The sequence below is a fragment of the Mesoplodon bidens genome (genome assembly GCF_964165515.1).
Source record: "Mesoplodon bidens genome assembly, contig: HAP1_SCAFFOLD_238, whole genome shotgun sequence".
NCBI classification, from domain to species: domain Eukaryota; kingdom Metazoa; phylum Chordata; class Mammalia; order Artiodactyla; family Ziphiidae; genus Mesoplodon; species Mesoplodon bidens.
In genome coordinates, this window is record NW_027671924.1 from 702,550 (window position 1) to 716,326 (window position 13,777).

Sequence of the window (13,777 nt, forward strand, 5' to 3'; positions counted from 1 at the left end):
AGGGAGTTTTGTGCAAGGCTCAACCCCTGCTCCCCGCCCATCAGCCCTCGGCTCCCGTGCCCTCTCAGAAAGAGACTGCTCAGGTCTGCCCCACTCCCACCCCTACTCTGCACAGACACTTCCCACCCGCTACCCCACAGGGGCATCACTCTGCTCCAAACAGCACAAGTTAGTAGAGCTAATAACTACTCTCCTACTCTCCTTCTTGCTATTCAGAATCCAAAAGGGCTCATTAAAATTCCCCTGGTCGCCAAGCCCTGGGTTAGGTCAGATTTTATATCAGAGATAAGTGAGCCGGTCGGGCCGAAGCAGCCTGCCTGCCTGAACGGGAACGGAACATCAGAGAGGCCTGCCTTTCTTTTCACACCACGACTGAACAAGCCACCAAAGAGCCCGCAGTGTGAGCGGGAGCCAACGCAAACACCCTGCTGGAACACCCAGCCCAGCCCGCCACGTGGAGGGGGCTGGGCTCTGAGACCCGCCCCCCATCCCCAGCCAGTGTGTCCCCCACCCAAGGAGCAGCAGCCGGTGGATCCTGATCCGGGGCACCCACAAGGATGCTCACCTCGTAGCCAAGCCGGGAGGCCTGCTGTAGGAGGGTCTCGCCCGCGTTCTTATTGACAATAAGTCTCCGCGCTTCCGGTGGCATCGGGCGGGACTGGGTGGTCTCTGGAGGGGAGCTTGACCATGTCAGCTGCGAGGCCTGGGAAGCTGGTAACAATTGCTGCAAACAGACAAGGGCTTCTGGTCCTGCTTGGCCGGCGAAAGATCATGGCCGGAACTGGGCTCAGGCCGCTTTCAAAATCTCCGGACGGTCACCTATCACGAAACCAGGCAGCGCACACATTTCAGGCTGTCCTTCCTCCACCCGCCTGGTTCGCCTCCTCCCTGAGTTACAAACCTGAGTGGAGGAAAGCACTTTTCCTCCTCTCAGTCTGGGGGAGGCGGGGCGCGAGGAAGGGGTTGCATTTTTACTAGCTGGAAACTTCACCACCAACCAGGAGACACGTCCCCTAGGAAGGGGCAGGGACGTTTTGGGGGGAGGGGTTCAGGAAAAGGAAAGCTTTGTCCCCAGAAGCAGAGAAGCAGGCAGGCGGGATGTGCCTGCACGGGCCCGGGGGGCGGGGGAGAGCCAGGGCCAAGAGGTACCTTGCCATCCGCATTGTCCACCTAGGAGTCCCCTGGCAGCGGCAAGCCCCGCCTGGGCTCCTGAGGGATCAAATGCTTGGTTTTGCACGGTCGCTTCCCGGATGGTTTCTCGCTGTTGTCGGTGTATTTCTGCGGCAGGGGCGAAGGCTGCCGATCCATTTCTTCGTCCATGCACAGCACATCTGTCAGGGGGAGAAGCAGCGGGCGTTACACAGTTGTAGCCGGTGAGGAAAGAAAAGCCCATTGTTAGCACTGATCGTTGGAGCAGCTTCAGTTTTTAAAGATATACCAATTATGTTTTCAAAGCGCTAATATGTTAATCATCCCACATTCAACCGGCAAATAGGCTAACCCACGAAACGCCAAATGGCAAGTCGCTTCAAAGGGCCGCAAGAGAGGGCAGAAGCCAGCCCTTCGTGCGCTCCCGTCCCCACCCGTGGGGGGCCTGGGTGCTCGGGACAGGGCGACTGGGGACAGCCTGAGGCTGGAATGAGGGCACTGACAAGCGCCCGGGGTCACCCAAGACTTCCCTTCCTGCCCAGCCGCGGGCTGGGTGATGAGGAGCAGCCCAGGAAGTCGAGCTCCCGCCTCACTGTCCATTCCATAAGGAAGTGTGCAGGCTGAAAGGACCTCAGGAAGAAAACTCCCCGCTCGCCACACGCTACTCTTGTCAACTTGGATGGCGCTCAGGTCCCCTCCAGGGCCGTTTCCCACAGAGGGCGGGTGATCCACCCTCCAGGAGCGCCCCCCGCCCCGTGCGTATCCTTGTTCATTGTCACTGCATTTAAGGGACTCCTCCAACCAGCTGCTGTTGCTTTTGGCCTCTGCCCTTTTCCTGCCAGGTTTCTCTTTGGAGATGCTATTGCCCTGGGGGGTGACCGCAGGCTGAACCGCCTGGATCACTTCCTTCCTGCCCTGCCGGCCAGGTTTGCTCTCTGCTCCCGCCGTTCTCTAAGGTGCAGCAAGCGGCGCTGCTTTCTGGGATGGAGCCCTGTTAATTCAATGCACACCTCAGGTTGGTCAGCTCACTATAATGTGGCTCTTCTAAGTGGTTAGAGGAACTGTTTGTCATTTCCCTCTCAGGCCAGTCAGCTAATGGAGAAATAACTACAAATTAATGAAGAAGCCCCCCGGGGCGGGGGTGGTGGTGCGGGGAACAAACTGTCTTACACATCACTAACAGGGGTGGGGGAGGGGAGGGGTGTGGTCACTGTGTTGGCTGGAACTTGTCACCAAGTCTCGGGAGGGGGTCTATTTGCCTTTGGCCACCTTTGGGCTCCAGCCCCGCCACCTGGCTTTGGGGGGGTGGGGGGTGGGGAGGTGTGAGTGGCTCCCCCCAGGGATCCAGGGTGGGACTGGAACTTTCCACTGCTCCGCTCCAGGACTTCCGTAGGGTGCCCTGCGGGCCCGAAGCCAAACCGAGCTCACCTTTGGAGACCCGTCTCCGCTTGGCTTTCAGCAGAGAGTCCTCCGGGAGCACAGTGGTCTCAGTGTGGTTCCTATTGCCAGACACCTTGCGCTTTCTGTTCAGCCGGAGGGTGGGGCTGCGTGACGCGTCCGGGGCCGCCTGGTCGGCGGGGGACTCTCTGGGGGGCTCCGTGTCCATATCCTCAGGAAGATCACTGTCTTCTGGGGCTTCAAAGCGGTCAGGTTTGCTTCCATCATAACACTCCCCTAGGGGAGGGGAGACAACCCGGAAAGGAGGGAACAAAGGTCACCAGGAGCAGGCAGGACCCCCACGCCCAAGGCAATCTGCTACCAACAGACCACCCCCCTTTGGAGACCAGGGGCCTCACACGCCGGAAGCACAAAACCCTCAGAAAGACGTCCCAAAGGAAGGACAGCTGAACACAACCAGCAAAGAAAGCAGAAAATGAGGCGCGTAGCCCACTCACAATCCATCCTTCAAGGGTCAAGGTGAGGCATCTACACCATCCGTCTATAGGCATGTGAGATCACTCCCTAACTGCTTAACTCTCCAAGGTGGCTTACTTTTAAAGGGGGGGTGAGTGACCTCACAGTAAGATCCAACCAATCAGGGCAGAGCTACAACGGGGGGTGAGTGACCTCACAGTAAGATCCAACCAATCAGGGCAGAGCTACAAATGACTATGGAAACAGCTGCTAGTCAACAAAAAAGGCTGATGTCATCAAGAGACCAAATAGCCCCCAACTGCCATCTACACAGACATAGCACCAATGTTCACTTGGGTCAGCAGGGGCGAGGGTGAAGAAAAAGGGTAGGGAAAGAATGGTGGGAGGCTGGGAAGCTGGGGAGACCAAGGCAAGAGGAGCCTGGCAAAGGGAAAGGAAAGGCTTCCTGGTGCACACACAAGGGTCAAGGGCAATTTCAAAGAACTCAACCAGATTGCTACAAGTCCGTCTGTCCTCTTTCCACACCCGTGGGGGGAAAGCATTTCACTGCCATCGAGGGGCTGCTCCTATTTCCTGTCTAGGAAGAAGGCCCACAGTGACACCAGTCACCCACCTGGCACGTCTCCACGCCTTCCTTCCCAGGCAACAAGCATCTAAGGACATTTCAAAGACAAGACTCCAACCCCCTTCGTGGGGGTGGGGTGGGGGGGTGCGGCGGGCAGGGCTGAAGTACTCACACCTCAGCTCCGCCTGTGTTGCTCCTGCCCCTCTGCTCAATCTAGCATCCACTTAGGGCTTTTCCTCCAATCACCCCAGCCTAACATCACTCCTCACTTTTGCTCTAGCCAAAGAAACAGTTCAACTGCTTTGCTAGTCACATTGTTTCTAACACACAAATAATTCCATAATGATCACTGTGCTGTTAAAGAGTTCCCCGAAGATGACCCTGTGTCCATCACCGGCCGGGGGTGGGGGTGGGTGTATGAGTTTGGTATTTCGTTAACACCTGAGCTAAGCTCCCACAGCCCGTTTTTCTAGATGAAATCATGGACACACCCCTCACATGCTGCTCGCATTCCTCCTCCTCTCCCTAGACCACTTCAAGTATCACTCCCACTTCTGCTCAGCAGGCTGGTCCCCTGATCAGCCTCTCTTGGGAGCATTCCCAGCATTTAATGGCAGCCAGTTGTGGGGATGAACCTCACCCTGGCCTGGGCTAGCCTGACCTGTGTTCTCAAGGGTGGAACACACTTAGCTTTTCTCCAAGGGTATCCCAAGGTGGGAGAGATCCCCATCTAGTCTTGCCGGAATGGTGGAATCACCCCAACCGCGAGGGTCTCCTGCCATGGCAGCAGGAGAAACCCCAAACTCCTGGCCTGTGCTTACGGGTGATGCAGCCCAGGCTACCGCAGGCCCGGTGAAGACGGCGTGCTGCAACTCTCACTCGGGCTGCTCTGTGACCCTCTTAAACACTCGGGCAGGAATGGCGCCGCTTTACAACTCGGCCCCCTTCACTTGTAAAGTGGGAATGTTGGGTTTCCTTGGTGGCGCAGTGGTTGAGAGTCCGCCTGCCGATGCAGGGGACACGGGTTCGTGCCCCGGTCTGGGAAGATCCCACATGCCGCGGAGCGGCTGGGCCCGTGAGCCATGGCCGCTGGGCCTGCGCGTCCGGAGCCTGTGCTCCGCAACGGGAGAGGCCACAACAGTGAGAGGCCCGCATACCGCAAAAAAAAAAAAAAAAGTGGGAATGTTACTGCTAGCCTCCCTCCAGGGTGGGCTTCATAATCACGGGCCTGGCTCAGCACAGAGAAAGGCTGGAAAAATCCCTTTAACCAAAAGATGCCAAGACTTTCAGACCAGCCTGAATCTCAGGCCTGAAATGTAGGAAATTTTAAGAGGTGAGCCCTGCTGGTTACACCATTGGACTTCTCTGGTCCAATCAGCCTTCCCTAAAAGCTCCGTGGGAGGGGATCCATGGAGGGATGGAAGGGCTACCTTAAGAACCCCCATGTCCAAGTTGAAAGTTTCTTTTTCCAAACTAGGTCCGTCCACCCTTCCCCCAACCCCAGAGCCTTTTAGGGCAAAGATCTCAATTCCCCTCAGCTAAGGCCCCCCAAGACCTTACGCTAGTGTGACCTTACCCAGGCCAGTAATAACCCTGAAGGACACCCACCCCGACTGCCCAAGATGCCCATGGCCACCAGCTATGGGGTAGAGGCTCCGTGTCACTTGGAGCTTCTCAAAGACTGTTCTAACCACGACCCACACGAGGATGACCCTTGAGGGCAAAAGAGATGGGGAGATAAATAGATGCACGGGGATCCTAACCATCAGGCTTTGCCATCATTGCTACTTTTGGCCCTTCTAAAAGTGGGAAGCCATGTGCCCTTGGTCACCCAGTCTAAGCAAGATGTGAACGTGGTCCCTGCAGCATGGTCTTATGACTCACAGCACATATATCCCAAATTCATTATGGTTGTACCATAGCATCACCTCACAGAAGCATCACCACAGCAACATTTACAAGTCACTGTGGCAACAAAGCACCCTCACCACTGTTGAGCCATGCCCAGTGAGGCCTAAACAAGGTGAGAGGGTTCTGAGTCGCTGCAAGGCTCCCCAGGATTAAAATCCCCTTCTCTGTAGCTTAACTGTAATAGCACCTCCAGTCAGGGCTAACCTTGTTCAAAGTTACACCCGCTACAGAAGGAGTGCAGGGGATCTCTGTTCCAAAGTAGTTTACAAACGTGCAGGTGCTCAGCTGGAAGAGAAGTTCCCTGAGCAAAGAAGTTTCATGAAGCCCCTTGACTGAGCCTTCCTCCAGCTCCTGGCCAGGCACTGCCACTGAGCAGGACCTAGGCCTGTCGCAGCCAAGTGGTTCGCAAGGGAGATGGTTACTCCAAGTTTGAGAAGGAAGGGACCAATGCCTCCTTGCCCCGTCCCATCTTCAAATGCCACTGAGGGTTCCTAGTGATGAACTTCCAAGTCTGAGGAACCTCCAAACTCATTTGGTGAACTTCCAAAATAAAAATTTCACTCAGCCACCCATGTGATCATAAAGAATAAATGAGTATCTCGGCCACTGTGTTTTCAAGTTAATTCCTTTTTTTAAACAACCCCTAGCAACAAGATGCACCCGCGCCAGGACAACCAGGGCCGTGCAAACAGCACCCACCACCTTAGAAGCTCCTGGGCCCTCCATGGGTAGGGGCTGCCTCAGAAGGGGGAAGGCATCTTGAAGGCGTCCTGGACCCTCTCTGGGACCCATGCCCGCCCCAAATCCCCGCCCCAGCTCCCATGTGCTCACAGCTCGGCTCTCGGCCACACCGACACCCATGAGAAGGACCTGAGCCCATATCAGCTGAAGACGTGATGGCCCAAGAACAAGAAGGCCCGTTCATATCCAGCTGAATGGAATGAACACCTGCTGGGCCTTGGACGTGGAGGCTGCAGTAAGAACAGTGGCCCCTTCAGGTGACCTTTCCTGACCAGCTATTTACAAACCCCACGTCTCTACAAGACAGAGGGTGGGTGGGGAACCCACCTCCATTGCCCCAACCTTTCAAACGGAGCCCCTCACCTTCCCCAACCCTTCTCCTGCCCTCCCATGGTGGCCATTCATGGCTCACTGGGCCACGTCCCGGGTGCTCCAGGAAGAGACCCGTCGGTCGGTCTGAGATTGGAGGCAGGCGGTGGGGGGAGGGGGCTTTCGGAATCATCTGGGGCTCAGGCCCTGCTCCCCATCAGCCACACCGAGTTCTCGTCTCCACGCTCAGCAGGAAAGACTGGGAAGGACGCACAGTAACGTCTCTGGGAAGAAGGGCGGGTGAGGCCACTGAGACGTGAAGGGCAGCGGCCACCCTGGGTTTGGCCACGTTGCTGGAGAAAAGGGCGAGAAGACTCGAGGCCGGTTAACTGCCCGCTCCCTTCCTCCAGCCTCCCTCACCATCCACCCGCAACAGGCAGATTCCCTCCTCAGAAAAGTGCATCCCCGTGAACTTGGCCTTGCCCACTTTTACCACATCTCTCTGAGAAACTTCCCTAGGAGCTGAGTTATGAGGCCACTCAGGAGGGTAAGGGCTGCGTGTCAGCTGTGAGCACAGGCAAGGAGGGAGGCCTTCTTGCTGCTTCACTCCAGGGTGGCCTGGACCCTCCGTTTTTCATTCCAATCCCGAGGGGGAGGAGCTCGGAATCGTCTACTCCAGGCACATCAAGAGCCCCATCCCTCGGGTAAGGCCGCCACTGACTAGCCCCAGAAATCCCCTTCTACGGGAGCCACGTGGGACACACCGGTCCCGGTGTGGCTTACCCAGAACCCTGGCCACAGGCCTTTGTCTGACCCCAAAGATGAGCTGGGGGAGGGCAGTGCTCCAAGCAGCAGAGAGAAGCACACGCTGCTGCTGACCACAATTTTCCCGAACTGCATCAGGCACCCACGACCTAAGCGTGCGGGCCAACGCCGACCCTACGACTGGGTCCAAGGGCCTGGGCCTCCCAAACGTGCCCACCACCCCCGACTGTCCCGTCTCAGGAGGATTGCACGCCCACCCTGTCCTCGACGTTCACCTAGGTGCCCTCACTCACCATCACCGGTGAGGTTTCTGGGGTCCGGAGCAGGCTGCAGGCCACAGGCCACAAGCACGCACACTGAAGAAAGCGGGAGAAAGACCTCCACTTGCTGCCAACGCATCTCATTAGCCCAGGAAGTCTCGAGGGCAAAGCCCGAAGTCAACCCCAGTGGGGGAGCAGCCGAGGGGACCGCAGAGTGTGACTCGAGGCCAACACGAGCTTTCTCTCCAGTTCGGCCTCCAGAACAGAACACAGCCGTCTGGTGGGAAGAACGGCCTCGCTGATCCCACGGCCTGGGAGCGTGGTGTCAGCTCCTCCTGACTGCAAACGAGCCTCCACAGAACACAATGATGCTCATCTCTCTGGGGCCTTCATCAGCCCTCATCGCACTTGAACGAAACCTCTGCCTCTGGAGGGAGAATCCGAGTACTCTCCACTCCCTCCCACAGGAGACTGTCACTCTGGAGGGTCTGGCTCTGGCTGCAAGTGTCATCCCACTGCTACCAAAAACCCGTGTCCGTACCTGCTACACAACAGAACACATACCTGCTACGCCGGAGGTCCTGCACTGCCATTCCTCTGCTCTACTGTATCAGACTATGACTAACTACAGGACTAGCATTGCTCCGGAAAAAGGAGACGCGTGCCAGGAAACAGCATTTCATAGGTGCTTCACTCCTGGATGTCGCAACGCTCCAAAGGACAACCAGCCTTGCAATCCACAGCTGGGAAGGGTGGCCAGAGCAGCCCGTTCTCCGAACAGCCAGCACCCAGACGCTGGGCCGTCGGAAGCATACTGCTTCCTCTCACCTCCCTCGGCACTGGGAGCGGAACCGCCCCGTTCCCACCGACGTGGTACCACACGCGAGCCGCCTGGGTTCACTTACATCTCTCACTGTCGTTCTGGTAGGCAATGGCCTCCTCCGGGGTGACCGACTTTGGCTTTTTGTCCTGACTTCCTTTCAGCCTTTCCCAGTCAGCGGGGCTGAATTTGCGCACCTCGGAGTCTTTGGTCGTGGGGTGGCCACCTTCTCGCTCTTTCATCTCCAACTCTGAGAAGCGCATCACTGCACGCTACAAAGAGAACGGAGATGGAAAAAAGACACACCTTACCACCAAAGCTATTTCACTGCCCTTACCTTAAAGGAAAGTATCTTCAAAGAAAAGTTTGCCCAAAACCAACCACAATTTATGATACAACTGAGATATTTTAAAATTGAACGATAAAACGTAAGAGTGTCTATGTGTAACTAGTCACACACTCTTTATTCGTAAAGCCATACGTATGTAGAGATATATGTGGTGTGTATGTATAGCCATACATACACTGTGGCATACAGACAGACATTCTCTTTCGAAGGTAAATAAAACAAAACAAAAACACAACGCAAAGAAAGCGAAACAAAAACACAACAGAAAAGAAAACAAATGCACAGTGAATAAAGACGACCATGGCCCACAAACTTCCCTTTGTATATTTGGAAATGAAATTTAACTCAAAAGGTTTATGGAAGATTCTAGTAATAAAAATTTGAAGAATTGACCTCACAGTAAGCAGCGGGTAGACATAAAATACTGTCCTCTTGTAATCCTTCCATCTATGTAATTAAAATGGGCACTCAATGGATCATTTAGATAACTTCAGCCATTTTTATAAGCATAAACCAATTTTTTTCTTAACATTGCAAAACAATTTGGCTTTATTTGTGTTTTAATTAAAAGTAAAATATCTTAAGGAAATTCCTATACAACATCTATCATTCACTAGCAAGTTAAATACATACTCTATCCCATTAAGCAAGGTTTGTGTTTTTGTTTTGTTTGTTTGTTTGTTTTTTGGGTGGAAAAAAAAATTGCACGAATCTCACAGACATGCGGCCGCTACACACCTCCACCAAGTATCACGTAAGGCATTCTAAGCAGCGCTTTTAGGTATATTTGTTAACGTACAGTAACGGCAGAGAAATCAAAGCGATTGATAGGTAAATGTCATGCAGTCTTTTAGACATCCTTCGCAATAATTAAAACTTCCGTTATCAGCATTCAAGTGGAGTTCGCTTAAAATCTACAGAATAACTTAAAGTATCCACTTACGTCCCCTTACTGGACACATTTCAAACATTTAAATTATCCTAAGCTTCATTAACCAAATCAGCCCAGTGTCCTGCCCTATCATACCCCCGGCCCCCTCCTCTTCACACATTAAAAAAACCTGACAACTGGTCAGGCTCCTGAAATTCGGGTGGTGGGGGCTCACCTGCAATGCCCGCTCCTCCCGACTGAGCTGACGGGAGTCTGCGTACAGTCCGGTAGCGACACACTTGAACCGGTCACCCACGTAACCAGCGGAGTTTGCGATTCTCTTTGCCAGCTTAGATGGCTTCGGTTTCAGAACTTTGCCATCGGTTGATCCTGCCTCGTCAGCTCCGTCTTTGGTGTAGGTGGGGGTGACGTCCACACTCGGTGGGGCACTGCCCACGCAAAATGGTTTGGGATCCTCTTGGGTTTTCCCAAACGTGACCGCAGAGCCGTCGCTCCCCAGGGTCGGCTCCAGGAATGCAGTCGAGACCGGCGTCACCAGGTTCTCCTTGTTGGTTACCGCTGGAACATTCTCCTTGCTTAAGCCGGAAACTGGCTGGCCCGGAGCCTGTTTGAAAGTATAGGCTTCGTGGAAGTCACTGATGCACCCCAACTCCTCTCTCAGGGCAATGAAATCCCGGTGTGGCTGTAGGGCCATATTTTACTTTTTTATTTTTTAATATATGTTCACATGTTTCCATAAAGGATCCAAGGTGGCCCATAACGTAAGGACACACAATATTAGCTTTAAAAAAACATGGAAAAAAAAAAAAAAAAGGGAAATCATGATCCTGGAAATGGGTTGCATCCTTTTAAGGGGTGAGAATAACAGAATGAGTGAGCCAAAGATTTGGGAAAGGATCTCACATTTCCAAACGTCCAAATCTTAAAATTGCACCAAGTGGGAATGTAGCTGTGGCAGTATTAACCTGAGAGAGCTCTATGATCGTTGTCTTTACTCATCACTTGGTTGCAAGGTTATAAATGACAGGGTAAGTGAAGGAGGGCAAGTAGACAGATAAGAGTCATTTCCTGATTCTCAAAAGAAGGGGCATCACCTAGGGAAGGGGACTGCAAAATCCTACAGGAATCCTCTTCATATACTAAATTTTCTAGGTGGCAAAAGTATCTCCTTTGACCCTAGCAGCCAGATGGAACTTAGAAAAGTAGTGAAAAGCTACTCAACTGAATGCAAGTCATATGACTAGGAGCATGTCAGTGAAAAGCTCAAGGGAAGATGCTGTGGAAGAGCAGTTCACCTTGTGGTTGAGCATCCTCAGAACGTGCAATGGGAGGTGCAGTACCTGCTCTGTCTCACAGGGACCCTCCAACCTCTAAACGCATCTTTCCTGGGAAGCTGAATTCAAAGAGTCAATTTTAAAAAAAGATAGGGCTTCCCTGGTGGCGCAGTGGTTGAGAGTCCGCCTGCCGATGCAGGGGACACGGGTTCGTGCCCCGGTCCGGGAAGATCCCACATGCCGCGGAGCGGCTGGGCCCGTGAGCCACGGCCGCCGAGCCTGCGCGTCCGGAGCCTGTGCTCCGCAATGGGAGAGGCCACAACAGTGAGAGGCCCGCGTACCACAATAAATAAATAAATAAATAAATAAATTTAAAAAAGATAAAAGTCTCTAGTAGAGAAATTGTATCAGAGCCTAGTATTAAGAGCTGTAGAGCCACAAGTTTCCCATGATACGGCCTTAGCAGAGGCTGTTAAGGCAGTGACAGAAAATTTGTACCGAGGGAAATAGCAGAAGAGTTTGTCTACAATTCACGAAAATGCTCCCTGCACTTGGCCTGAAGGAAATCAGCAAAATTTGTAACAGCTTGTGTATTTGTATGCGGGATGGAGAACGAGTTTAATTTTTTAATTTCTCTGAATTATCACGTAAGATTCAGAAGATGCTCTCTCTGCCTAGAAGCCACCCCACTGGGATAACTATGCCTACGGAGTGCCTTTGCCTATGACTCCTACTTGCTAACAGACTGGCAGCCTGGCCCCAGGGCCTGGTCGCTGGTGCCAGTGCAATGGTGGATATGGTGTCAACGGTTGCAAAATCAAAGCCCCTTACATCCTCTCCATGCCTCGGTCCCACCCCCCACCCCACTCACCATTGATGTTCAGGAAGGGGAAGGTGTCCTGGATGGGAACGTGGTGCTGTGACTGGTCCAGCTCACCTTCCTCATCTTCTTCATCCACACCATTATCTTTCTCATCCCAAGGAGCAGATCCAGTGGATCCTACCCGAGAAACACACACACACACACACACACAAAGGTCAAAAGTGAGGCGCTCACGTTGCACTGTCATCCCTGCAGCCCACTCCCAGCTCCTCCTACGGAGCCCCAGTGCAAGCTCTCATCCCCTCCCCTATCCAGGAGCTGCAGACCCTACTCCCTTCTCCTAGAAACCTTTTAATTCCTACTCTAAACCCCTTTCTACACATTCGCATCCCTTCTAAGGACCCAAGGAGCACAGCTTCTCTCCTTTATAAGCTTACTGTGAAGACAGACCCTTCCCTCATGGCAGAGCCTCACTAGATTCACTGGAGGTCAAGTCTAAATTATCTGGCTCTTAGTCGGAACTGGCTCAACATTGAGTAAATATAGGGATCAGGTGGTATTCTCCTAGGAAAAATACCATACAAATTAAATGATCACTTACCCATCATTTATAAAGAGAACTTAATAGCCTTCATAATGTCATGGCAATTGATTCTTACAACAGCCTTTGAAATACGCAGGAAAGATGAGAACCCAGATTTTATAGTGGAAGAAGCTGAGGCTCAAAATGTTGAATGACTTGATTCAATGTCCCACAAGTAGTGAAATAGAAAGACCGAGGTTTATAACTCAGACCTTCTAAGTTTTAAGCCCTCCTTCTTCTAAACTACCTGGCCTCTGTTCTCAGTGTTGAGTCCCAAGAGAAGTTATTTTTTATAGAACTCAATACCCCCTCTTCTTTCTAATGCTTTACTGTTCCACTGGGTGGGCAGGAAGACTGTGCTGAGTTTATATCTTTTGTTCTCTGGGTTCTTTCTAGGGACAGCATTTCTTGCTTTATTTACCAGTCTTCAACTTTGTAAGCGAGGCGACTTTCAAGTCGACTATCGCTTTAAGGGTCCAGCCCGGAACCTGGCACACTGTCCACCTTCTCCCCAGCAGCTGGGGCCTCACCTGGGTTAATGATAGAGCCCTGGGGCTGGGGGATGTCACACACTTGATATATCTTCACTGGGTTCATGGGCACCTCCTTGGTGCCGTCGTACATCAGGTTGAATTCCCTGCTCTTGTTGAGCGCACAGCGGAGCTGGGCCTTCCATTTAGCTGGGTCGGGGTCGTCCACCCCTTCCTGGTACTTCCCCTGTCTCCACAGCCCAGGCCTGAGGGATAGGAAACTGCAGTGAGTGCCTGATTGTTGCCCAGAAACACTGGAAAGTGTGCCCGCCCTCCCTCGTACAGACACAGATACACACAGCCCTGCCTGACCGCCCCATCACCCCAACTCCAATTTACAGAGACTGCAGCAGAAAACACCACGCTGGGGACCAGGCAAGGCAGGGCCTGAGACAAATTAAGCCAAATGCAAATACAGTATTTTAAAAAGAGGAGTCTCATCTCAAGTGCTTGTGCCAGCATCATCTGTCAAGACTACAATGGCCTTAATGAAGGGTTAAAAATAAAGAAAAATCTGGAACAAGTATACACCAAAATACTAATGGCAACTTTTGGATAGCAAGATTTCAGGTAATTTTGTTTTGTTTGGCTTGCCTTATTTGTTTTTCACATGAATTGCTTATATAATAAGAAGAGAAAGGGAGGTGGCGTATGATATGAAGAATTTAGGCTTGCAGTTCCCTCTCCCTTCAGTCTTTAACCTGATGCACAAATAACTGTTGAAACCAAGTACCTTTAGGAGTAGCAGCCCATAGGAGGGCAGGAAGCACGCTCTGGGGGTTCAGCTGGCCTCAGTGCGAGGCTGAGGGCCTCAAGTCCTAATAAACTCACACCACCTGCCTTTCCCTGCTTCCTCAAACTCCCACATTGGGAACATTTTGCTGGGAACACCAGTGGCTGGTGGCCTGGGCCAAAACCAGTGTGGCCCCGC

General features: G+C 52.8%; 1 protein-coding gene across 1 annotated transcript; it reads right to left on the minus strand.

Moving 5' to 3' along the window:
* Positions 1–279: 279 nt before the first annotated feature.
* Positions 280–10,415, minus strand: LOC308610838 (BCL-6 corepressor-like; the record flags this gene model as incomplete). Its single annotated transcript, XM_081259834.1, has 4 exons — positions 9,851–10,415; positions 8,481–8,667; positions 2,578–2,823; positions 280–317 (listed from the first exon to the last, which is right to left on the minus strand). The coding sequence occupies exons 1-4, from the start codon at positions 10,328–10,330 to the stop codon at positions 280–282; spliced, it is 951 nt and encodes a 316-aa protein (XP_081115960.1). The 5' UTR covers positions 10,331–10,415.
* Positions 10,416–13,777: the final 3,362 nt, after the last annotated feature.